The 25,003-nt window shown below is 37.0% G+C and overlaps 1 protein-coding gene across 1 annotated transcript in view; it reads right to left on the reverse strand.

The window, feature by feature from the left end:
- The window catches only part of Usp34 (ubiquitin specific peptidase 34), a 185,071-nt gene that overhangs the window by 30,691 nt on the left and 129,377 nt on the right, over positions 1-25,003 (reverse strand). Inside the window, 17 exon segments of the mRNA XM_055628770.1 lie at positions 292-336; positions 415-519; positions 605-653; positions 3,862-4,013; positions 5,286-5,360; positions 5,473-5,641; positions 6,106-6,191; positions 8,166-8,246; positions 9,752-9,817; positions 9,966-10,013; positions 10,107-10,182; positions 10,263-10,327; positions 13,005-13,100; positions 13,205-13,258; positions 15,686-15,764; positions 18,733-18,886; positions 23,258-23,430. Of these exon segments, the coding sequence (XP_055484745.1) occupies positions 292-336; positions 415-519; positions 605-653; positions 3,862-4,013; positions 5,286-5,360; positions 5,473-5,641; positions 6,106-6,191; positions 8,166-8,246; positions 9,752-9,817; positions 9,966-10,013; positions 10,107-10,182; positions 10,263-10,327; positions 13,005-13,100; positions 13,205-13,258; positions 15,686-15,764; positions 18,733-18,886; positions 23,258-23,430 (1,573 nt within the window).

The raw sequence follows: 25,003 nt of genomic DNA on the forward strand, positions 1-25,003 counted from the left end.
GGCACTGAATGCATAGAGGCCTGTCCCCTCTGCCTCCTGGGTACTGGGATTGCTAAATGCTTTATTTAATAAAGACTCTCTTAATACTGTCCTCTGCCTTCCATACACTCCTTCACTTACACCAAGTTCTGGATAGTTCATGATTGGGCGTTGAGACAGACAACTTTGAAGGCTGGCACATCTGTGGCACCCTGACATACAGAATTTGCAGGCCTATAATCACAGTTACTTGGAAAACTCTGTTTGAACTGTTAGTCCAAATTATATAGTTATTAGCAAAGCCTTACATACCTCAGGTGTCAGCTTTGCTATTGAAGTGAAAAGCATGGATACAATCTGAAACAGAAAAAGTAGGATTTCAGAATATTATCTTTAAAATTGTCAAAAGAGTTTAGGACTGCTTTCCATACTTACATGTTCTGCAAGCCGATTATTGTACCGACACAGGCTAAAAATTAGATTACAAGTTTGTCTTATATTGATGCCATCACGAATATGTTGAAATAAGAAGGGAAATCCCTGTTAAAAACAAAAATTGTTCACTTAAGAACTACTATCTTATTTTTCAAATGATTAAATTGTTTAGTATTAGTCACAGTATTACCTTTCCTCCTGTTAATGCAGCCATGTCAGTCTGTGACAATGTCAAATGCCTAAAAGAAAATATTAGTGGAAATAAATCTTTTCCATGTGTACTACTTTGCAGCTATTAACAGCATCACATGCATGAAGCCTGTCCACTCTATTACAGCTGTATCAATCTGCCACCATAAATGTGGGAGAGGGAAGTGGCTGATGGCAAAACTGTCCACTCTCTTACAGCCGTAACAACCTGGCAACATAAGTGTGGGAGAGGGAAGTGGCTGACGGCTAGATTTGCTGGCTAAGCATCTCAGGCAATTTTCCAAGATCAGAATATGAAACACCAATTCTACTTTATTTCCATTTCATTAAATCAATAAATATATTAAAATGCTAGGATGGGTCTAAGTTTACTTTGACAGCTACTTTTCTGATAGGAGTCTTTAAAAGTAAATTCTAAAATATTAGTTTTACCATATAACTTAAAGTTAATACAGTTAATTTATACAAAAATTCAGATATATTTTTGAAAAGTAGGATAGTGTCAAGTATCTCATCACCCAAGTTCAAATTTACTCAAGTCATAGCCAATCCTGTTTCACTTTTACCAGCAGTCATTCAATATGCATTATTCTGAGGCAAATTCCAGGTATCTTTTTTTTTTTTTATCATTTAATCCATAAATCTCAATACATATCTCAGGTAAATTTCAAAAAAACATAACCATAGTACCATTTTTCATGCCTAAAGTAAGGCAACAAGTCTTTACTATCTTACATTATCAATGCACAAATTTCCTGAAGTGTCTAAAAATATTGTATAGTTAATTTGTTTCAATCTGGATCTGAATGAAAGTCTTTTGCAATTGATTTTATTGTCTTTAAATTTTTAATCTATTGGTTCCCCCTGGGACTTTACTGCAATTTATCCATTGAAGAAAGCAGCTTGTTTGTCCTGTGGCGATTCCAATATTTATGTTTTGCTAATTGAATCCTGATGGTGTTGTTTTGTTAGCACATTCCTCTGTTCCTGTAAAATGGTAGGCAGATCTAAAGACTTGAACAGATCTAGGCTTCACTTTTTAATCAAGGGTATTTTGTACGTGGTGATGTGGACTTTCCTCAGAGAGACACATAGAGAAGGGGTTAGTCTTTATGACATTTTTCCATCAGTGATGACCTTGGAAGCATTATTTCGCTTAGGGTCACAGAATAGTGACTTTCTAATTCCAACATTCCTTGCTCATTTATTAGTTGAAACATCTGTACCGATGAACTTTCCCTCATCCATGAACATGGTTGACATAACCTTTATTTCTTGCAGATAAGATAAACATATCCTTTTTACACCATTTCCTTTTATCAGTTTTCAAAATAAAGATTGGATTTCTCAGTATATTTCAAAGGTTGCCAAGTTTTTCAAATTTTCCTTTACGGTATCATTCTGAGATTATCAATGTAAACATCTTGATGTGTTTTACATTCCATCACAGTTAGTCTTACTTTTGATGTGTACCTTGTCCAAAAGCAACAGAAACTCCTAAAGTACACTGTTGAGTCCTTTATGCATGACCCCAGAGTAGTATATTTAGTCTCTGTGCTTCTCAGAGAAAAAACATTCCAAATTCTCACTCATTTCTTGCCCAGGACCTGGGCACATAATAGTCCAGAATAATTGTAATTATATTAGCGACAACATGATTACTAAGACAGCTTAGAATGACTCTCCAGTTACTTTTTGTCCTGCATGTACACCCTGTTAGAAACTGACAGTTAACATGTTCTTTAATCCCTCTGCAGTAGCTCGATCACCTCCACTTTTGATTTAAAATACTGCTTCTCAGACACTTATAATATACAAAACATTTACAGGAATCAAAAGCTAAAGCCACAAAACAAAAACGTTTGCTTTTGTCAAGCTTCCATTTCTGTGCCCTCCACCTTATTATTTTTTCTCAAAACCATATTAATAATTGATGATTTGATTTATAGCTAATTCTTGATATCTGAGTAGTCACATCCAATGAAATGGTACAAACAATGAATTACCAAAAACCAAATCATCATTGCTATGGAAAAACAAACAAACAAACAAACAAACAACAAAAAAAAACCCAAACCAACAGAACTAGGTCCCTGTGAAGAACATGCTGTCACAAATTTACCAATTGAGCAATATATTAGCATATTTTACAGGTGTTTTTGTTTAATGACACCTTACTTAGCATGTATGGTTATTTAACATTGAACTTTCAACCAAACAGCACTGGAACTTGCGCCTGAATGAAACTTATCTACTATATTCATTTCCACTCTAAGGGACATCACAGCCTCCTTAAGCTCAGGAACACTAAACAGCACTGCAGTACTATTCTCGGGAACCATTTAAACAGTGACATAACCAAAGGAAAAGCACAAATATTTTTTAAATGTGGCATACATCATAAAAAGTACATTTGTTTACAATATGAAAAGCGAAACAAGACAGATCACTGCCTTGTTTGACCTCAGCTGGAAAAGCATGTGCCAGGAAATTCCCATTTTTCAGCATTCTGAATACATACGTGTCTGTGCATAACTGTGAAAGCTCCCCCGGCATCGAATTTTTGGCATTACAGATAAACTTAGCAAGTGTGTGACTTTGTAAATAGAAAATGCATGAATGAGGATTGGCTAGATACACAAACATTCTCTTTCTTAACTTTCTTTTTCCTAAACAATCTTCCCTACCTTGTCTTTGAAGGCAGGGGAGGGAAGGGAGGATGTGTGTGCAGTGAAGATCTCTACATGGTAAGGCAGAGAATTCTCCACCTTTCATAAAAAATAAAACAAACAAACAAAAAAACCCCAACCAACCAACCAGCCAACCAACAAAACTATGAAGGAGTTGAATGGAACCTTTGATTTTCCAATGACTAGTTCCCTTCTGATGAACATTTGGCTGTCTCCACCTTTTTGATACTGGAAGTGGTACTTTAATAAGTCCCTCTCCATAAATATGTTTCTGTGTTAGGGCAAATCCCTGAAAGTGTAGTTGCTGGGATAAAGAGTGAATGTCCATTTAACTTTGCCAGATATCTACTTAGACCTCTTCAGTAGCTGTTTCCAGCACGACTCAGACGAGTTAGATATAAAGGACTGAAATTCGTGAGCCACAAGAGTTGAAGTGATATTATTATTTTAAAAGATTTATGTAATAAAAACCAAATAGATAAAACAAGTACGTATAAAGAATAAAACCAAACACGCTGTAAGCATTTTGAATGTTGAATCATTTCACCTTTCTGAGCGAGACTGTTCAACCAAAAGAGCAACTAAAGCTATCATCTTTTCAAGGGCAGCAGGTCTGTATTTTTCTTCTGCCAGAGAAAGGATGTCTTCTTCTTCCTCCTCTTCTTCCCCTTCTTCCTCTGACAATACTTCTACTTGAGGCTAATTAGAACAAAATTTAATTTTAAGTATAATTAGTTTTAATATCATATTTGAAGCACCTGACTTGTTTTAACATAACTATCAGAAAGACATGGCAGGAGCATTTAAAATCATTACATGTGAATCATTAGATAAAATTATTTAAAGGTCAGACTCTAGCCTGATACAAACAGCCTTAATGAGAATCAGGACCACATTTAGCTAAGTTGGAGGAACTATACGTAAAAGTTTTCAAAACTATTTATCTTAGATAAACCATTTAATAACTTTTGGTTTATTGGAATCAAGTTCTTTATATAATCAAGATAAAAAATTGTATGTAAAACATACGAATAAAACTTGGCAGTCACACATACAAAAGAATTCCTACTAATCTCAGTTGTAGCTATTTCAAGAGATACTCAAATGGGTTCTGAAACTATAGAGACTATTAGGAATGGGGGCAATCATTTGGCCAAGTCAGGAAATGATTAAGTCTGAGGTTAGTCTGGGATACATAACAAAGAACCTGTCTTAATAAGAAGAAAAAAAAAAAAAAAAAAAAAAGAAGAATGAGAAGGAGAAAAGGGAGAGGGAGCGGAAGCAGCAGCTGCGCCGCTAAAGTAGGTAGCCATATAGGATGGAATTAGACTAAAATCAACTCACATACTTTAATACACAGCATCACGTTTTTTTAAAGAGACGTTCCACTCAGCATTTAGACCCAACTTACTGTGATATAAAACAAGTGAAATTCTCTTAGTGTCAATTGCCTCATCTGCATTATGGACCTGAAAACTGTACTTCTCTCTTAAGGATATGAGAAGTGTTAAATGAGATGTTACACATAGGCCATGAAATCCAATGAAGCTGTCACAGACAATACACAATTCATCCATCTGTCAATATTATTAAATTGACAAGCTACTGAAACTTTCATAAGACTCTGAAAACTTAATAGTGAGCGCTTAAACACAACCACCAAAACCACAGATCAAAACAAGATATGACTTTGCAGACCCTATAGTTAAGCTGAGGCTACTAGGATGAAAATAAAGTCTGCTCTGTTCCAGACTTACAAATGAAAAAACTTAACACTCGATTTCTTTTCCTATTTTGTATATGCACTAAACTAACAGTAGCATGACCAATAAATCTAGGACTCGTAATATTACGAAAAACAAAAAGACAAAAGGACTTTAATGGTTTCTAGGGTTTGGAATGATCCTGCATGATATAAACTGTTAGGAGCATGGTCCCTGTTGGACTGATACATAACAGAACTGTACTTACATTTTCAGGTCCTTTGGTTCCCATATAGAAATGTACCATTGTAGATATGGCTTGCAATGAAAGTAGAAACTGGCTCTAAAAGCAAGCAATTTGAAATTTTAAATAAAAAAACAAATTGGAAATGCTAAAAGAGTATGCAGTTCACAACAAACAAACAAACAAACAAACAAACAAGAATTAGCCTTACCTCTTCTTCACCCATTTTGGCAAATTCATAAAGGAAAGCAAAATACTCTGTAAGATGTTTGCTGTGAGGTTTTACACCATGCTCCATGATTAACAACAGAGTTCTAACAAATCGAGTGACACATGAACGACCACCAATATCTTCCACCGAGGCATCCATATCATCTGACCTGAAAAAACAAACATACGATACACCTGCAGACAGATATTGTTTAAGATGAAAACTACTCTTTTGAGTTTTGTTTTGTTTTCTAAGACAGGGTCTGACAGTATGGTCCTGGCTGGCCTGGACCTTGCTTTGTAGACCAGGCTGGCCTTGAACTCACAGGGATTACCCTGATTCTGCCTCCTAAGTGCTAGGATTAAGCACCACCATGCAAGTAGAACAATTTTTAAAACTCCAATCTTAACATCCTTTTGTCAAACAAATACCAACTTTAATAATGTAAGTAGTTGTACTCCTATCAATCCAAACAAAAAGTTAGTTGGGTGAAAATCTTAAAGATGCACTTAATTAAAAATTCAAAAATAAGCCTTCCTTTCTTGACATATATTATCAGAGACAAACTTTTATACCACAGCCCAAACATCTTAAAAATATTTCCAAAGCCTTGGGTGCAAAGGGACTTCTTACCCGTCTTCCATTCCTGGCTGTAGATAGAGATGGGCATGTACAGGTCTCAGTCTCTGAATCACATGGATACATAAACGCTGAAACATCTTTAAAAGAAAAACTCACATTAGGTAGCAGACAACAGACTAAGCATATGTAGGAGTTGTTTGGCACACACCTGTAATATTAGTACCCAGGAGGTGGAAGCATGAGGAGCACACATGTAAAGCCACTCTGAGATAGCTTCACATGGAGTAAGACCTTATTTGCAGATGTAGCTCAACAGTGGGGTGAATCTCAGTTATATGCCAAGGCCCTGAGTACAATCCCCAGCAACAGAAAATTATTTTTAAAAATTCACCTTTATGATAAGAGAAAAAACTCAAACTACTGGCTTCAGAAACATAGATATAAAATTCAAAAGATTTATGAAACCTTCCCAGATGATGCGTATGTGTGGGAGAAGGTACAATGAAACTGAAACCCACATTTAGTAAGAGAAACGCAGCGATGCAGACTCTGTGGAGATGACTGTGGAACCAGCAATCCCGCTATTGAGAATACACCAAAACAGACTTAAAATACAGATCAAAGCACAACCTTTGGACAAATGGACATATCTGCACCCTAAATAGTCAGAAAGTAGCAATACAGCTGGATAGGCTGCCACACCCCAAAACAGTGGCACTCTGTAAGGCTGAGACAGGAAGACTGCTGCCACAACCCAGGCCAGCGAGGCAGTCAGATCCTGCTTCAATAAAGCAGAAGTAGCAACCTCCACAGTTCAGCTAATGAATAGGTAAACAAAATATGTCAATCTAGTCAATGGAGTATTAGCTGGTTGGGGGAAAAAAGAAGATATAATATGGAAAAGGCTTTTTTTTTTTTTTTTTTTTTTAATGTGTTAAGAACAAGTCGCAGCTGGGTGGTGGTGGCACACTTCTTTAATCCCAGCACTTGGTCTCTGATTTTGAGGCCAGTATCATCTACACGATGAGTTCCAGGACAACCATGGGAAAAATCCTGTCTCAAAAAAAAAAAAGAAACCCAAACAAACATCTCACTGGTGTAGCCCAGGTTGCTCTCAAACTCACAGCAATCCTAACTAAACCTCCTGAATGCTGGTATTAGAGCCAACATAGCCAGCTCTAGACACACATTCTAACATGGACAATCTTAAAAAAGTTAAGTCAAAGAAGCCATTCTTAAAAGAGATCACTACGACTCTATGTAAAAAGTTGAAAACAGGCCAATCCATAAAGATGAAGAGCAGAAAAGAAGAGGAGTTAAAAGCAAGAGGATAAAATATGGGAAAAACCACTAGAGATTCTTTAGGAGGCAATACTGTTAATTTTGTGAATACACTACAAAAAAAAATTAAAGTTTACATGCAGAAAGTTGTAAGCTAATTTTACAGTGTAAGACCTTTATCTTTGTTTTTTTTTTTTTTTTTTCTAAGACAGGGTTTCTCTGAGAAGCCTTGGCTGCCCTGGACTTGCTTCATAGGTGACTGGCCTTGAGCTCAGAGCAATCCACCTGCCTCTACCTCCTCAAGTGCTGATAAGACTTCTCTTAAGACTATACTTTCTATAGATCAGTTACTAGATAAGTTTTTCAGACAATGTAGAATTCTGCTAATACCCTCAAAAGAACTGCCCTTCAATAACAATTGGCAAATAGCTTAATTTAGATAAAGTTTTTGACATATAAAAAACATGACTAAAAAAAAAAATGTTTAAATATTCACTGGATAAATTTTTTAATGAATTAAGGAAAACAAATTGATCCATTTGGCAATCCAGACATTCAGGACAAATTTACCCTATTCATATAATGTGGTAGTACAATACTCTTGGGAAACTAGTAAGGAAGAGAAATGAACTGATAGTAATAGCTGGTCTAATAAAAAGAAAAGGTTCCTGTCACTTTAGAGTGACAAGTGGTATTAAAAGAGCTGATAAAAACAAAAGCAAATGAATTTTATGAGAGAAGACAGAGCACTGCAAATTACTTTCAATTTCGTTCATCAAACCCTTTAGAATAAACGGAAAACACTTCTTTTCAAAAGTCTCTTCCCTTACCTGTCTCACAATCTGATTAGGACACTTAATCAGTATCTGCATTGGCCACCAGTCATCATCAGCCATGCGGTCTAAAAACCACTACAAGAAAGTAGAACATAATGTAACAGTAAATAATACTTAGATAAAAACTGACATAAGGATATTTACTTGGTGTTTCTATCGTTTTAACTTCTTACTAAATGGTGTGTCTAAAAGTTACAAAATCTTAAATCTTAAACACTTAAGATCACTTCATTATAGGACTCCAGAGACGTCATTTCATTACTTTACAGGAAGGCAATCTGAGGTACTTAAAGAAAAGAAATAGAAAGTGACATGGAGACAAAAGGAAAGTAACTGTGGCAGATAAAAAGAAATTTAAGAAAAACGTAAAGTGTAGACCTTGTCCAAACATTTAATTTATACCAACTGAAAACAGCTTAATGGCATCAGAAAACTAAGCACAGTGTAAGTATCTGCTGAAAGTAAGTAAACAAACCGTCTAACTGTGTTTATAGAAATTAAATTGTGGTTAAAGATTGTTTTCAAGTTCTCATCTGTTGGATATATATATACTAAATACTTATTATTAAAGATATGAAGTGCATGCCTTTAATCCCAGCACTCAAGAGGAAGTGGCTGGAGGATCTCTGAGTTCAAGGGTAACCTGGTCTACAGAGTGAAGCCAGAGACACACAGAGAAACCCTGTCCCGAAAAACCAAAACAAATCAAAAGATACGATGTCTGAGCTTGCTCTGTAAGACATCTGCTAAAAGAAGGCATCAGAGAAGAACTTGGGAATGTTCTTTGGAACTTTGGAAGCTGAGTAGCAGGCAAAGCAACATTTTGACTTTTTCCCATATTCTATTTTAAAAATTTATGCAACTTGTGTTGATGAGGTTTTATTTTTCACAATACTCCAAGCTAAAATTACAGTAGGATATAATTCCAGTACTACAGGGGCAGAGAAACACATCTCTGTTTAAATGGGAGTGGGGAGGTGATGGGGTGGAATCTCTAAATGAGAGATCACCAGCCTTTTTTGGTTTTTGTTTTGTTGAAACAGGGTTTCTCTGTATAGCCTTGGCTGTCCTGGATTGATTTTGTAGAGTAGGTTGGTCTCACAGAGATCCACCTGATTAAGCTTCCCCGATTGCTGGGATTACAGGCATGTTCCACCACACCAGCTCACCTGCCAATTTGTGAGACAAGGTCTTAATGTATAACTTAGCCTAACCTTGAACTCATCATCATATATATATCAGACTGTCCTTAACTCATGATTATTCTGTTTCTCCCACATGTATGCTGGGATTATGGTTGTGGAGAATCATGTCCAGACAGAAATGTTTTTTATAGTTATTTAACAATAAAGGGAAAAATCCAAGACTATGAAAATGAATTAATACTCAATCTTTATAACAGATTTGAAAAATAAGCTGTAACTTTCTACATGATCAAATATTAGGAACAACTTACATGAGACTCTTATGACTCATAAGATGCAATTTTGTTGCATCGTCTAAAGATTGAAAAAAAAAAACAAAACAAAAAACACTGACATCAGAGGATCTTAAGTTGTGCAGTGTTGGTTGTTACCTACCTCACAGGCTGCTTGACTGTTATTGAACTGTTTGGTCAGTAGCTCAATCCACTGAAGCATTGTTGGCTAAAGAGAGAAAAGAAAAAACGTCAGTCAAGACATGCACTTTACATCAAAGATAACAAACAGCAAAACATAATTAAAATATATAATAAAACACAATTAAAAATAATACAACTGACACAAAAAAAACCGACAGAACAAAAAGACATACCTTTTCTTTCGAATGAATGAATGTCTCTAAAACAAAGGAAGTACTTAACTGTTCAAAAACAAAAACAAAAACAATTAATAACAATAGACTCAAATATTACAAAGCAATACATTTGGCAAAACTATCTAAGCTTATCGTCACCTTTGCTGTCATTAGGGACACTGCCTTAGGATCTGGTAATGTACTTGGAATACAACTGCATAGCTGCCACATGAATCTGGAATTTAAAAAGAGTTATTACTTAAGTTCTTACAGAAGACTTTCCTTAGGGGTTAAAAAAAAAAAGACTAAACTTACCCAAAATAAGTGTGCTCAAAAATATTTTTGTCTTGTAAAAACTGCATGTTATCATGCCAAATCCACTGGAGGAAAAAAAAAGTTATCATTTATCAGAAAATAATTTATTTAAAATAGTTCAACAATATTTTTATTTAATAAAAAGAAAATATAGCCTAAAAATCTGGAAAAGTAACAAGCCATAAAATATGCATTTAAATTCATTTTGACTTATTTTCAAGGTGTAAGAAACACAGATGTAGTGACTAGGATCTAAGAGGTGGCTCAGGCATTAGGAGCAGTTGCTGCTTTTGCAGGAACTGGCTCAGGTCTCAGCTAACTGCAGCTCCAGCTCTGGGAAGCCAGTGCCCCCTTCTGACCCTTGAAGTCACCAGGCTCACACATGATGTATAGGCACAAAGGCAGGCAAAGCACACACAGGTGGAGTCTGGGGAGATGGCCCAGTGGATATGAGCACTGTCTACTCTTCCAGGGGTCCTGAATTCAATTCCCAGCAGCCTCACGGTGGCTCACAACCATTTATACCCTCTAATGGCCTCTTCTGGTGTGCAGGTGTACATGCACTCATATACCTAAAAAATAAAATAAAATTTAAAAAGAAAATCAAGGTGTTTATTTTGATGTGTGTGTACCTGAATGCATGAAAATATATACTTGTATACTTCCTACTCACAGAGGCCAGAAGAGGGAGTTGGAATTCTTAGAACTAGAGTTACAGGAGGTTATGAGCCACCATGTGTGTGCAGGGAGTCAAACCTAGGTCCTCTGTATGAGCATCAAGTGCTCTTAACTGTTGTACCACTGTTCCAGAGCCACAACCTTTTAAAAATTGTCATTCATCTGATTATCTCTGTAAATATGGGTTTTTAACATTATCTATAAAGATTTTGAACTATAAGCTCTGAAACCATGCTTAAAGAGCAATACAAAAACTAAGAATATGTAGCCGAGCACAGTGGCACACGCCTGTAATCCCAGCACTCAGGGAGGCAGAGGCAGGTAGATCTCTGTGAGTTTGAGGCCACTCAGGTCTGCAAAGCAAGTACAACCAAGGCTACACAGAGAAACCCTGTCTTGAAAAGCCAAAGGGAAAAACTTCTAAGTCATACCACATTGTAAGAAAGACAGGTTTTAGGAGAAAGGTTGTTTAAATTTAAAAATGAAAATTCTGTTCTCTGGCAGATCTTAATTAGACATTAAAAACAACTATTTCTGATGAGGCCAAGAAGAACAATGCTGCTATTTTTGTGTCCTCTCATTCTTTAGAAAACCTAGCCTTTGCCAGAGAGCTCCACAGTAACATTATCTTTTGGTATTGGGGCTCTTGTGTATCTGAAACATGTGGCCCCAGCTTCATTAAATTATATTTAAAAAGACTGTTTGAAATACTGACAGTGCTGGCCGTCCTTATTAGCCCTGTCCTTCTGTATGCATTTTGAAATGTAAGATGGTATGTTCATTTTATTTACTTTTTTATATTTTGAAACACTGTAACTGGCCCTAAAATCACAGCGATCCTCTGCATGTCCTCCTTTAGTGTGGTATAACAGGCATTTATTACCATGTTTAGTAGGTAGGTTCATTCTTAACTGATAGTGTCTCTTTAATTTTCCACTAAGAGCATTCAATTATCTCTACCTGCCTTCGTAGCCTGCCATATTTAGGGCCATAGTTCAGGGTAACTAGGAACTAACTAACAGTCTTACTCCAGCTCCAGTTTTTGAACATTTCTAGACCTAGAATGTCTGCAATACCAAGAAGTCACAACAGCATTCTGCTTATTTTACTAAAAGCCTTCACAGCAACAAAGTCTCATTCCCAATTCCTTTTATTTTTGTTTTTTCTGAGACAGTGTTTGTCTGTGTAGCCCTGGATGTTCTGGACTCACTTTGTAGACCAGGGTGGCCTCAAACTAACAAAGATCTACCTACCTCTTCTTTCCCCCAGTGCTGGGATTAAAGGCGTGTGCCACTGCACCCAGTTCCATCCCAAATTTGTTAACTCTAATCTGACTTCCATTTTTATTTCTGGTTACCTAGTGAAAGCCAGGCTCTTAAAGTTCAATGTTTTGGAAACTACCTAAGCACAGCATGTCTCACAGACAGTCAGTGCTTATAGTTCTGCTTCAAAATTCAATCACCTTGTTTCTCTGATGGTCCTTTTTGTACTGTATTTATATACTGTGTTTAAAGTCAACCGGTGTAGGTTTAAATGTTAAACTACTATACTGTATTTTCAAATCTTCCCTGATAATTGTTTAGCCTCATGTTCAGACTTTCTTCCACTTAGTAAATGTAACAAGCAAAGTATCTCCTTTCACTTTCTAATGAGACTGTTTTCTAAAGCACTGTGTTGCTCAGAGAATTTAAGCAGCACGTGTGTCTGTGTGTATACAAAGGTTAAGCATACATACAAGAACAGGAAGTTCCTGAGTTCTGAAGAAGATGTCGGGTCCCATGGAGCTGAAGAGGTTGTAGCTCTCAGGCGAGGGTGCTAGGGACTGAACTTGGGCCCTCTTTAAGAGCAGTCAGCTCGCCGCCCTGCCGAGCCATTTCCGCCAGCACCTCGTATTTTAATTCACAAACCTTATGTCAGTGCTGACATGACTTTTTTGTAACAATGCTAAGATGTAACAGGGATTACAGATATTAATGCTTCATTGCTTGTTTTTTTTATTGAAGTATTTCTTGCACAAACACTTAACATAATTTAAACTATTGCTAAAATCAAATTAATTTTTACCTCTAGCAACTCTGATGAAACATCAAATTTGTATTCTCTGCCATTTTCTTCTTCTGGTTCCATGCGTTTATAAAACAGCATATATGCACTATGAGTCTTTATGAAGCAAGGGGAAAAACATTTTAATTTTTGACAAAGTATAATTTAAAATTAGATAATATGAAACACTTAAAATTCGTACATATGAAAAAAGTGATCACCTTTTCAAAGGAGAAATCCATAAATTTATCTGTAACCGAATCATAGGTTTTTGTCTGCAGAAAAAAAAAAAATTACTCAGCAAGATTTATACATACATTATTTCATAAATGCCTCTGTAAAACTTCGAAGTAACTTTGTGAATAACTCTAAAATACCAGTGCATTCATGTAAACTAGTAAAAGGACTAGAAAAGTAGGTCAGTGGTACAGCACTCTGCCTACTGTGTCCAAGTCCTCTTGCTACACAGTAACACACACACAAACACACACACACACACACACCAAAACCATTCGCATGGGAGTTTCAGATATATTGCAGTATTAAAGGTGTTGACCAGCACACGTAAAGTCATGGTTTGAGGTGGACCAGCTATCCAAAAAAGTCCTATACACTTCACAAATCTGGCTAATATATCCTAACATTATTGTGCAAATCTTTTAAGATGCTGAATACTATAAAATTATGATGAAAAATACTGTTGTAACAATAAAAAACAAAACAAAAAAAATGAGAACACAGCAAGAAGACAGTTGGTATGGGCCTAATTTTTTTGTGAATATGGTTAAATGGAAATACAATATGTATATTTTCAGCAACATTACAGATAAGATAGCTGAAATAATTCATAAATATATTTTTGACTTTAAAAAAAAAAACACATTTTCTCCTTTGTATCTCTTCTTTGAATATTTGTCAAAATGTTAAAAATGCTTGCCCTGATACTGCTTTCTCTTAACATTCTTCAATCCCTGTTTCTATAACTGTTTGTAGAACTCTAGCACTGATCCTAACTCAAAAGTCATGACTTTGCCATCTTTACCTTCCTTACAGCTACCAAGATTTATAGCTTGCCTCTTGTATAGCTGTGTAATTTCTCAAAATGAAATTCAATGATCCTCAAGGCTAAAACATTTTTTTTTTTTCTTCTCAAATTACTTACTTACCCAGTACCTTAATCTTTGAAAATGAAAAATTTGAGTCTTGGAGCTAGAACTTTTGCAGATGAAATGGACAAGTCAGCATATACGTGAAGAATGTAACTCACGGCTGACAGAAAAAGACATTAGTCAATCAATGATGTCGGAAAAGAAGGGAAGGAAGAGACAGGAATGTCCCGGAAACAAACTATGAAAAGATGAGACTTGAGTAGTATGAGACAGACTATGAGACAAGGAGAGGCTATTCCTTTTAAATAAAGCCAACTATACATGAAATATATGCAGAGAGCACAGGGGAGCCTCTGAGTACATTAAAGGCTACCTCTAAATGCACAGGAAAAAGTCTATTGTAATTCTGGGTAACTGAAGGTGGGTGTGGCAAAAGAAATGAAGTTTTAACGGCAATCAGCCTTGCTGCATTATGGATAAATTAATGATGATGGTAAGGGTCTGAGGCAAAAGTTCTTAAATACAAAGAGTCAAAATATTCAAAGGTACTTTCCAATAAATATTTGACCAGAAATGGGCAAAACTATTGCCTAAAAGAAATGTATAATATTGTTTTCTTCACTGTCTTAAAAAACAAGAGAACTAAAGAAAGGTTCTAAGAATAACACCTAGAGATTCATCTGATTTAGACAAGTATTCAAACATTATTTTCTTTATTACACATTTCCAAATTGTAAGCCTACTACTGCATTCAGATCATAGACAAGAAGTAATGAGAAAGCCTTTTGTTAAAAAGATTCTATTTATAAAGTTATTTTATAGTAACCATGGTTTTTAAATTTTAAAAAATCTTACAGCTTATTTATGAAATGGGACTACTATTTCATTTATGAAACTCAATAGTTTTGTATTTGTTCTTTTCCTTTTTGTACGTAGTATCTCACTATATAGCCCTGGATGACATGGATCTCTATGTAGACAGGCCTTAAACTCACAGATATCCCTCTGCCTCTCACTGGGATTAACTGTGTGCACAACCAGCACCAAGAAGAATGAACTAGAATTGTTTAACCAATCGAGTCTTCATTTTGCAGAACTCAGATCAAACCTCAAGTCCTTCCACACCTTAGGCAGCTGCACTGCCACTGGGCTACACTCCAGTAATACCCGTCAGAGACTTAATACTGTTCCTTTTATTATATAGCTTGTATGGCCCAGGTTGCTGAGCAGTAAAAAAACAATTATTTCAAATTACTGGAAATCCATTTCCTTTTGTTAAGGTTTTCCAGATTATGCCAGTAAAGGGTAAATTCTTTTGCTCTAATCCCTTGGACCTTTTAAATTAACTGGTATGCTTAATCATAATTACTAAACCACTATTATTCCATTTCTATCTTATGATTTAATCTTTTCATCTTGCTTTCTTTATCAAACTATGGTTGAAGGCAGAAATGACAGTTTTTAAATTTTTTTTAGTGCCTGGTGCATACAAACAAACATATAACAAATAAACCTGAGATTGAATAGTGTATCAGTGAAGTGAGCATGCTACTGAAAGTTATAAATTATTTACAATCACTAAAGCAAACTCACCGTCATTTCACCACCAAAGCATTCAGAGGCCAGCTGAGCAGAATCAAAAGGTTTTACCTCAGCATCATTAAACAGATACCTACAACAGAGCACATGGTACTGATCAAGTATGTGTGTACTGCACATCTCTGTATATGGTCAATTATTTAAAAAGACTTAGTCAAATAATCTCATGAAGCAAACTCTAATAAATTCTTGTTTTTATAACTCTGATCTAGAAATGAGGAGTGTAATGACACATGAACTGGGGACTGTGGCTTCATGACAGTGCACTTGACTCACATATGTGAGACACCGGGGTCCATCTCTAGCAAATGCGCGCACACACACAAACACACAATCTGACAAGTTCAGTAACCATTGGGGATGAACAAAACTAAAGTGTACTTAAAAACCTAATATATAAAGTAATTGGATAGGAACGATTAAGAAATGTAGTAAGATATAGACATCATTTTAATATATGAACAAAACAATGCAATACACTTATGGAAATACATCCAAGTGGAAAAAACTATTTGGAAGAGGTTGGACAGAGGTAAAGAGAAGAATGGAATAATGTAATATTATAAATAAATTACTTTTAGAAAAGAACGTTTCTGGCCATGATGTCTGAAAGAATCAGAAATAAAGGCTAAATGTAACTGCTCTGCTAACTACATACAGATCAATGCTGGCAGGTATGTATTTTGTTCAAAGAAGTATTTTCAACTATTAGAAAAGGGCCTAAGCACACAAACAGTACATGTAGATAGGACACTTCCTAAAAACATCAGAAGACTAAAAAATGAGTCGTTATTTGTAACTGAAACTGACTTGATGAAAAACAAAACGTATGGAAGGACTAAAGTGAGAGGAACAGAAAGAACAGAGTATGTAACTTCTAAACAGGGTGCAGAAAACTTTGTAAGCACTGAATACAAGGGACTCAGTAAAGCGCTCCAGAAAGAATGAACAAAGGGGTAAGATAAGAGTCGGGGGGGGGGGGTACTACTAGGCGGTGGTGGTGGCACACACCTTTAACCCAGCACTAAGGAGGCAGGCAGATTTCTGTGAGTTCGAGGCCAGGCTGGTCTACAATTCGAGTTCCAGGACAGCAAGAGCTGTTACACAGATAACTCCTGCCTTTAAAACACAAGCAAACATTTGCCTGCAAATTTCATCATTTCCTTGTTTTTCATTGCTGAGTAGTATTCCACTGTGTAAATATACCACAATTTCTGTATCCATTCCTCAAATGAGGGGCACCTGGGCTGCTGTTTCCAGCTTCTGGCTATTACGGATAAAGCTGCTACAAACATGGTTGAACAGATGTCCATGTTCTACACTTAAGCATCTTTTGGATATATGCCTAGGAGTGGTACAGCTGGATCTTGAGGAAACACTATTCCTAATTGTCTGAGAAAGTGACAGATTGATTTCCAGAGTGGTTGTACAAGTTTATATTCCCACCAGCAGTGGAGAAGGGCTCCTCTTTCTCCATATCCTCTCCAGCATGTGTTGTCCCTTGAGTTTTTGATCTTGGCCATTCTGATGGGTGTAAGGTGGAATCTCAGGGTCATTTTGATTTGCATTTCCCTGATGACTAAGGATGTTGAGCATTTCTTTAAGCGTTTCTCTGCCATTTGATGTTCCTCTATTGAGAATTCTCTGTTTAGCTCTGTACCCCATTTTTTAATTGGGTTACTTGATTTGTTGCTGTTTAACTTAAGTTCTTTAAAGATAATCCTGAGTGTGATATCCCAGAAGTAAAAAGACACACGGGGTATATACTCACCTACAAGTGGATATTAGACATATAATATGGGATAATCATACTAAAATCTGTACACCTAAGGAAGCTAATCAAGAAGGAGTACCATGGGTAAGATGCTGAATCTTCATTCAGAAAGGCAAACGGGGCGAACATCAGAAGAGGAAGAAAACAGGGAACAGGACAGGAGCCTATCACAGAGGGCCTCTGAAAGACTCTACCCAGCAGGGTATCAAAACATATGCTGAGACTCACAGCTAAACTTTGGAAAGAGTTCAGGGGATCTTTTGAAAGAAAGGAGAGATAGAAAGACCTGGAAGGGACAGGAGCTCACAAAGATAAAAACAGAACCAAAAATTCTGAGCACAGGGGTCTTTTGTGAGACTGATACTCTAAACAAGGACCATTCATGGAGATAACCTAGAACCTCTAAACAGATGTAGCCTATGGCAGCTCAGTATCCAAGAGGGTTCCTGAGTAATAGGAACAGGGACCGTCTCTGACATGAACTCACGGGCTGGCTTTTTAATCACTTCCTCCTGAGGGGGGAACAGCCTTACCAGGGCACAGAGAAAGACAATGCAGCCAGTCTTGATGAGAACTGATAGACTAGGGTCTATCAGGGAAGGAGAGGAAGACCTCCCTTATCACTGGACTCTGGGAGGAGCATAGGAGAAGAGGGAGAGTGGGTGGGATTGGGAGGGAATGAGGGAGGGGGCAACAGGGGGGATACAAAGTGAATAAACTGTAAATTAATAAAAATAAAAGTTAAAAGAAACAAGCAAGCAAACAAACAAACAAAACCCCAACCAACCAACCAACCAACCAATCAAATAAGATTTGGTGGGTATAAGTTTGTAAATGAAGTTCCTAAGATTGTTAATAAAAAACTCATTTAAAAAAGGCAAGCATTTATCAAATTCTCAAAATTTCAGAGTAGTTCATAAATTTGAAAACTAACTAATTTCTGTTCTTTTGAAAGTTGCCTTCAATTAAAATTTTTCTTTTTCTGGACCACCAGGATAGCTTAGCAGACACTGGTACCTGCTGCCAAGTATGCTCACCTAAAGTGGAGCCCTGGAACCGCACAGTGGTATGACTTCTATGCGTCCACCACCTACCCATCTGTCCTACTCGTACAGACAAGATACACACACAATGGTAAAAATGTAATCACGGTTTTCTTTTCCTTACTGCACAGGGAAATCCCCAAAACTAAGAGTCCTCAGCAGAACCACCATGAACACGTGTACTTCCGCAGAGGGAGGGCGCCTGCAGAAGCGCTCACACTCACCATTTATTGCTCTTACAAGCGTGTGGGTTGACTATGTCTCTGATGAAGCTGTAGTAGTGGCCCCCGTCTGCCGTCCCTGTGTGGACCGTCACTCCGATCAAGTCATACTCGTAGCTCTCAGTGTCTCTCGGATCGTCACCAACTTCCTTAAAGCCTAAAATCATTGACATGAGATCAATTTTGAAAACATGTAATAATGGCATGTTAAGATGATTTTTCATAGCTGAGTGTGGTAGCGAGGCCTGTAATCCCAGCGCTCAGGGACGCACAGGCAGGCAGCTCTCTGTGAGTTCAAGGCCAGCCTGGTTTAGGGTCCAGGACAGCCAGGGCTACATAGAGAAACCCTATCTCGAAACACCAAAAAAAAAAAAAAAAAAAAAAAAAAAAAAAAAAAAACTTTTATAAAAAAACAAAAAAAAAAAAAAAAAAAAAAAGAAAGAAAAAGATTACTTTTTATAAGGTATTTATATACAGAAAAAAACGTAAAATATAAAATAGGTATATTAAAACCATTTGCTAGGTAATAGCCTACTGATACAAGAAACATACAATTAACTAAAAAAAATTAACCATTTGTGGTATTTTTACACAATGGGATACTACTCAGCAATCAAAAAGGAGGAAATCATGAAATTTGCAGGCAAGTGGTGGGATCTAGAAAAGATCATTCTGAGTGAAGTATCCCAGAAGGAGAAAGACAAACTTGGTATATACTCGCTTATATAGACCTACAAGACATGATAAACATAATGAAATCTACACACCTAAAGAAGATAATCAAGAAAGTGGACACAGGCGAAGGTGATTAATCCTCATTTAGAAAGACAAATGGGATGTGCCTTGAACTTATGACAGGAGTCTACCACAAAAGGCATCTGAAAGACTCTACCTAGCAGTGTTTCAAAGCAGACACTAAGACTCATAACCAAACCCTCGGCAGAGTGCAGGGAATCATATGAAAGAAGGGAAGTTAGTATGATATGGAAAGGATAGGAGCTCTACAAGGACCAAATATATCTGGGCACAGGGTCTTTTCTGAGACTGACACTCAACCAAGGACCATCTATGGATATAACCTAGAACTTCTGCTCGGATGAGGCCTGTGGTAGCTCAGTAACCAAGTAGTTTTCCAAAGTAAGGGGAACACCGACTATTTCTAACAGGATCTCAAGGGCAGGCTGTTTGACACCCCCCCCCCCCAGGGGAGGAGCAGTCTGTTAGGCCACAGAGGAGGACTTTGCAGCCAGCCCTGAAGATACCTGATAAAACAGGGTCAGATGAAAGGGGAGGAGGTCCTCCCCTATCAGGGGACTTGGAAAGGGGCAGGGAGGAGACCAGGGACGGAGTGTGGGGTTGGGGAGGGAATGAGAGAGCGGGATACAGCTGGGACACAGAGTTAACAAAATGTAACTAAAAAGAAAAAAAAAAAAAAATAACCATGTATTAGTGTGTAATTCTATATAGTATCAAAGTAAACTGTTTAACCTAACTAGCCCTTAACATGGTAGAAATAAAATTTGGGGGGAGGGGGAAGCAGGCAATGCTATTTCTACCATCAGCAAAAAAGTACCTAAAAAGGCCTTAGTCTATTAGTCTTATGCTAAGCACTGTATGGGCAACACAGTAGGAGCTTTGTGTCCTTAGAAATAAAAGCGTCGTTCTAATCTGAACAATTTTAAAATCAAAAGGTAACAGAGGACACTAAGCAAAGCAATTATAAGTGATCTGACCAGTCTAAAAATGGTGTATGGTCTATACTCCATTATGCTCCCATCTATACTCCTAGCAAAACACACACACACACACACACACACACACAGAGAGAGAGAGAGAGAGAGAGAGAGAGAGAGAGAGAGAAAGGAGAGCAGCAGACCAAGGCAGAGCAGGTTTGCTTCAGTGTACTGCCTGAGAAATAAACTATAATAAGGTAAAGAGAAAATGGCCACAGTGTCAAAGCAGTAGCTAAGAAGCCTGGATATGCTTATGTAGGCATGAACACATCACTTAACAAACTCCTTTATAAATCCATGCTCTCTCCATGCATGTAACAAAATATCACATGAAAACACAATGATGCATAGCTAAGATGAAGTCTCACTATGATATTCCAAATGGTCTAATAAAAAGGTCTGAAAGCAGGATATATATAAACAATGACCACTTCTTTATTCGTATTTTCAAATATATCATCATGAGAACATTTACTTCAATTTCATAAACAACTCCTAATAAAGGCTGTCTCCCCTAATTTTATATTCCTTCATACCCTGATTGCATTCTTCTCTATCTTTGAAAAATTCACTTTAAGAAATAGACTACAACTCATTTTGTATTTCCTATTCTGTGAGGCTAAATGTTTTACTGTATAGCCATTAAAATGCTAGGAGTTAAAAGATTAAACTACATCTCTTTCCTAAAGTTCGGATAGAATACTGGCTTCTTAAATCATGAAAATTAAACACATATTGCCCTTGCCCTCATTATGGTACAAGGAACTTGTAAGAGGCAGGTGCTAGCCCTTTCCTACCCTCTCCCACGCCCTTAAAAGGCCCTGCAGTGGGGAGGACATGGTGGCCCACACCTCTGGTCCCAACATGTGGGACATTGATCCTAGGGAGTTTTAGGCTAACCTGGTTTACATAGCAAGCTTAGGCAGGGCTATACAGTGAGACCCTGTCTCCAAAAACAGAATAAAACCCACAAAAAGCAACAAAATCCCTGTGGTCCTTGAGACACATATCAGTAATCTTGAAATAATATGGTGATTTTCCACTTGTGAAATAAGTGTTATTGTTACTTAACTCACTAAAATCTGGCTTCCTAATTCAACTTTTAAATCAAATTGCTCTGAGAAACAGTAAAAAAAAAAAAAAAAAAAAAAAACCCTCTTCTACCAATTATTGTGGACCTACTTTTACTTGGAGTGTTCCTTTGTGGAGACTTTACAATAATTGATTAAATTCCTCTTCACTACTGCTCAAGTTAAAAACCAGTCTCTCATGGCTTCTCATCCCTTCTCTATGAGCAGACTAAGTGAAATGTGTGAGGAAGCAAAAGATTTGGGGTTTTGCCACTACTTTATTACTGTTGCTTTAAGAATAGTCTATACTACAGAGGGCTAATTCAATAACTCATTTATTCATCCGATTGTGAACTCTAGCGTCTGAGGATGTATTGGTAAAATGCTAACATGCACAACTGCCTGTGTTCCATTCCCTGAACAACAACAACAACAACAAAAAATTCCATTAATTCTGGCTCTGTGGGGGCTGGAGAGATGGCTCAGAGGTTAAGAGCACTGGCTGCTCTGCCAGAGGTCCGGAGTTCAATTCCCAGCAACCACATGGTGGCTCATGACTATCTATGATCTGGTGCCCTCTTCTGTACATTCACACAAAACACTATATACATAATTAATAAATAAATCTTGAAAAAAAAAATTCTGGCTCTGTTGGGACCTTCTCACCTAAACCACTGTCTTCACCGATGTTTACAAGAATTTCACCCCCTACACTTTTCATCGTTCTTTAATCCATTTGAAAATTATCTTTTCCAAACAGCCTTCTATTTTAGAACTTCTCAGATTACAATTCTAATGACCTGGTGGGAATGGTGGTACACATCTTTTACCCCAGGACTCAGAAGGCAAAGGCAGGTAGATCTATGAGTTTGAAGACAGCCTGGACTACAGAGTGTGTTCCAGGACAGCCAGAGCTACACAAAGAAACCCTGTCTTGAAAAACAAAACAAAACAATCTAACAGTCACACATTAAATAATAACCAAGAACAAAATTGTTAGTATGGTCCAAGGATAAAAAAATTTCTGTCTTTAGTTTGTCTCATTAATCATTATGCTACCCTTATACTCAAGAACTTATTCCTTCTTAATTTCTTACTCCACTTTACGTCTCTGCAAACATCTCATTACCTGTGACACATTCATTGTATCTGGCAATACAGTGTAGGACTTACCACCTAGACCTCAGTTTTCCAAAGGCATAAACAGGCACTGGGAAAACAACCACCTAGAACATGGTCCTAGAAGAGGATTTCTGGGCGAAGTGATTAAATATACTGCCCTGTCTCTAACAAATCTCCCTTTCTGGAATGGAGAGTGGATCAGCATAAGAACACTGCCCGTCCAAGCTGTGGCCACACACCTGCAGCTGCAGCCTTGGAAAGGCAGAACTAGGACAGCCAGGGCCACACAGAGAAGCCCTGTCTCAAAAGACGGCCTGATTTTCCACAAGACCTCGTTGGATTCTCACCACCCAAACTGTGGATCACAACTACCTATGACATCAGTTGCATGAAGTCGAAGGCCCTATACAGGCCTCTGACACTGCATGTATGTGGTGCACAGACACACATGCAGACAAAACATTCATACATATAAAAAATCTTTTTAATAAAAAGAAGTTTCTGAGACTATAGAGAACCATGCAGCTGACATTAACTTTTCTTCCTTCATAAAATTTCCTTGTTAACAGACCTGATAAACAGAGCTGAGAAAAATGACCTTACCTTCTTTCCTGTCACTCTTCCCCATTAAGAAATCTTCTGTATAGGGTGTCATATCCAAACGTAAAGGGAAGGAAAAGTGTGTGTTCACTTTTTCTTTCATCATTGTGACCATATTGAATGTATATCTCATAGTATTGAAACTCAGAATGCGAGGTAATTTCTTAAAACAAGCCCTGAGAAGTAGGGGGACGGAAATAAATTTGTTAAATATCTTATTTCAAAAATACCTTAGTTCTATTTATATTTGTGCTACACCTACCTTAAAGTAGCAATATTCTAAGTCACAAAATGTTCTAGTGTGTTGGGATGAGGTGTGCTTACCCAGTCATGCCAGGATTTAATGTTAGGAGGCATCTACTGCCCTGCATTTTATTCAATAGTTAGAGTAGCTTATTAGTTGATCTTTATTAGTGTGTGTGTATATATGCAGATAATCTTGTTTATGTGCGTAGGCATGTGTGTGGTGGTCAGAGGAAACTTTGCTGAAGCTGGTGCTCTACTTTCACAACGTGACCAGGCTGGCCTTGGATGATGTTTTTTAAAAGCTCATTTTTATTTCTGTGTATTTCAGTGTGACTGTCCATATGCAAAACATCTGTGAGGGTATCCAGGGGGGGCAGAAGGGCTTTAGATAACCTGAAGTTGGAGCCACATACAGGCAGGTATAAAGCCACAGGACATGGGTGGTAGGGACTGAATTCAGGAAGTACTCTTGTCTACTTACTGAGCCACCTCTCCAGCCCCTATTTTTGCTATTTTTAATTGTCTGCTTGTGTGTGTGTAAGGAAGGGTCAGGGGCGTTACACGTACATGAGTGTAGGTGTCCTCATTACATGAGTGTAGGTGTCCTCATAAGCTCCTCTGGAGCTGGAGTTAAAGTAAACAAAAATCTCCAGAAGACCATTATGAACTCTTCGCTGGGCAGCCTGTTAAGTCCCGGTTAGGCTTTTTATTTTAATTTTTTTTTTTAAATTCGAGGAAAGTTAAACTATTATTTTCCAAGAAATTTTATAAAAACTGTAACTCAAGGAAAAGTATTTGTGATAAATGCTTCAAAACACTAGTAAGCCAAAGTAATGTCACCACATGTAGTACAAGGAAAAGAAGAGTCACTTTGAAAGTCCTATAAAAACACAGTACTTGTAGATTGAAAATTTAACTAACTCCCAAATGTAGCCTCTATTCAGATCTATTTCCAAGACGCAGTCAACAGCAAGTGCTTACAAAACATGTTCAGGCAGAGAGTTCAGGTTCAGCAGACTATTCTCTTCTGCATTGTCTGCTCATCTTAAGAGACCTAAACCAGGGGAGTATCCCTGATCTTTGTGTGAGCCCATATTTTCAACTGTTAAATAATAAATAATGTCGATATTAATAATAACGATAGTACTTTACAACATGATGTTATATTAACTAAAGTTAATCATGTACAATTCTGAAAATACTTCTAAAATACAAAATGTTGTATCATTACCTAGAAACCAGTCACTAAAAGTAGATATCTGACCCACTGTAGACTGACAAAAATGATCATTTTCTTTATCCTTCATATGTTTTTTTGTTGTTGTTGTTTTGTTTAAAAAAAAATTTTTTTGGGGGTGGCTGTACCGTCTTTATTATGTATTCATCTATCTATCTATCTATCTATCTATCTATCTATCTATCTATATTATTATTATTATTATTATTATTATTATTATTATTATTATTATTATTAGTTACATTTTGTTAACTGTGTATCCTAGC

This window comes from Psammomys obesus, unplaced genomic scaffold, assembly GCF_907164565.1.
Source record: "Psammomys obesus unplaced genomic scaffold, mPsaObe1.curated_primary_1811, whole genome shotgun sequence".
In the NCBI taxonomy this organism is placed as follows: Eukaryota; Metazoa; Chordata; class Mammalia; order Rodentia; family Muridae; genus Psammomys; species Psammomys obesus.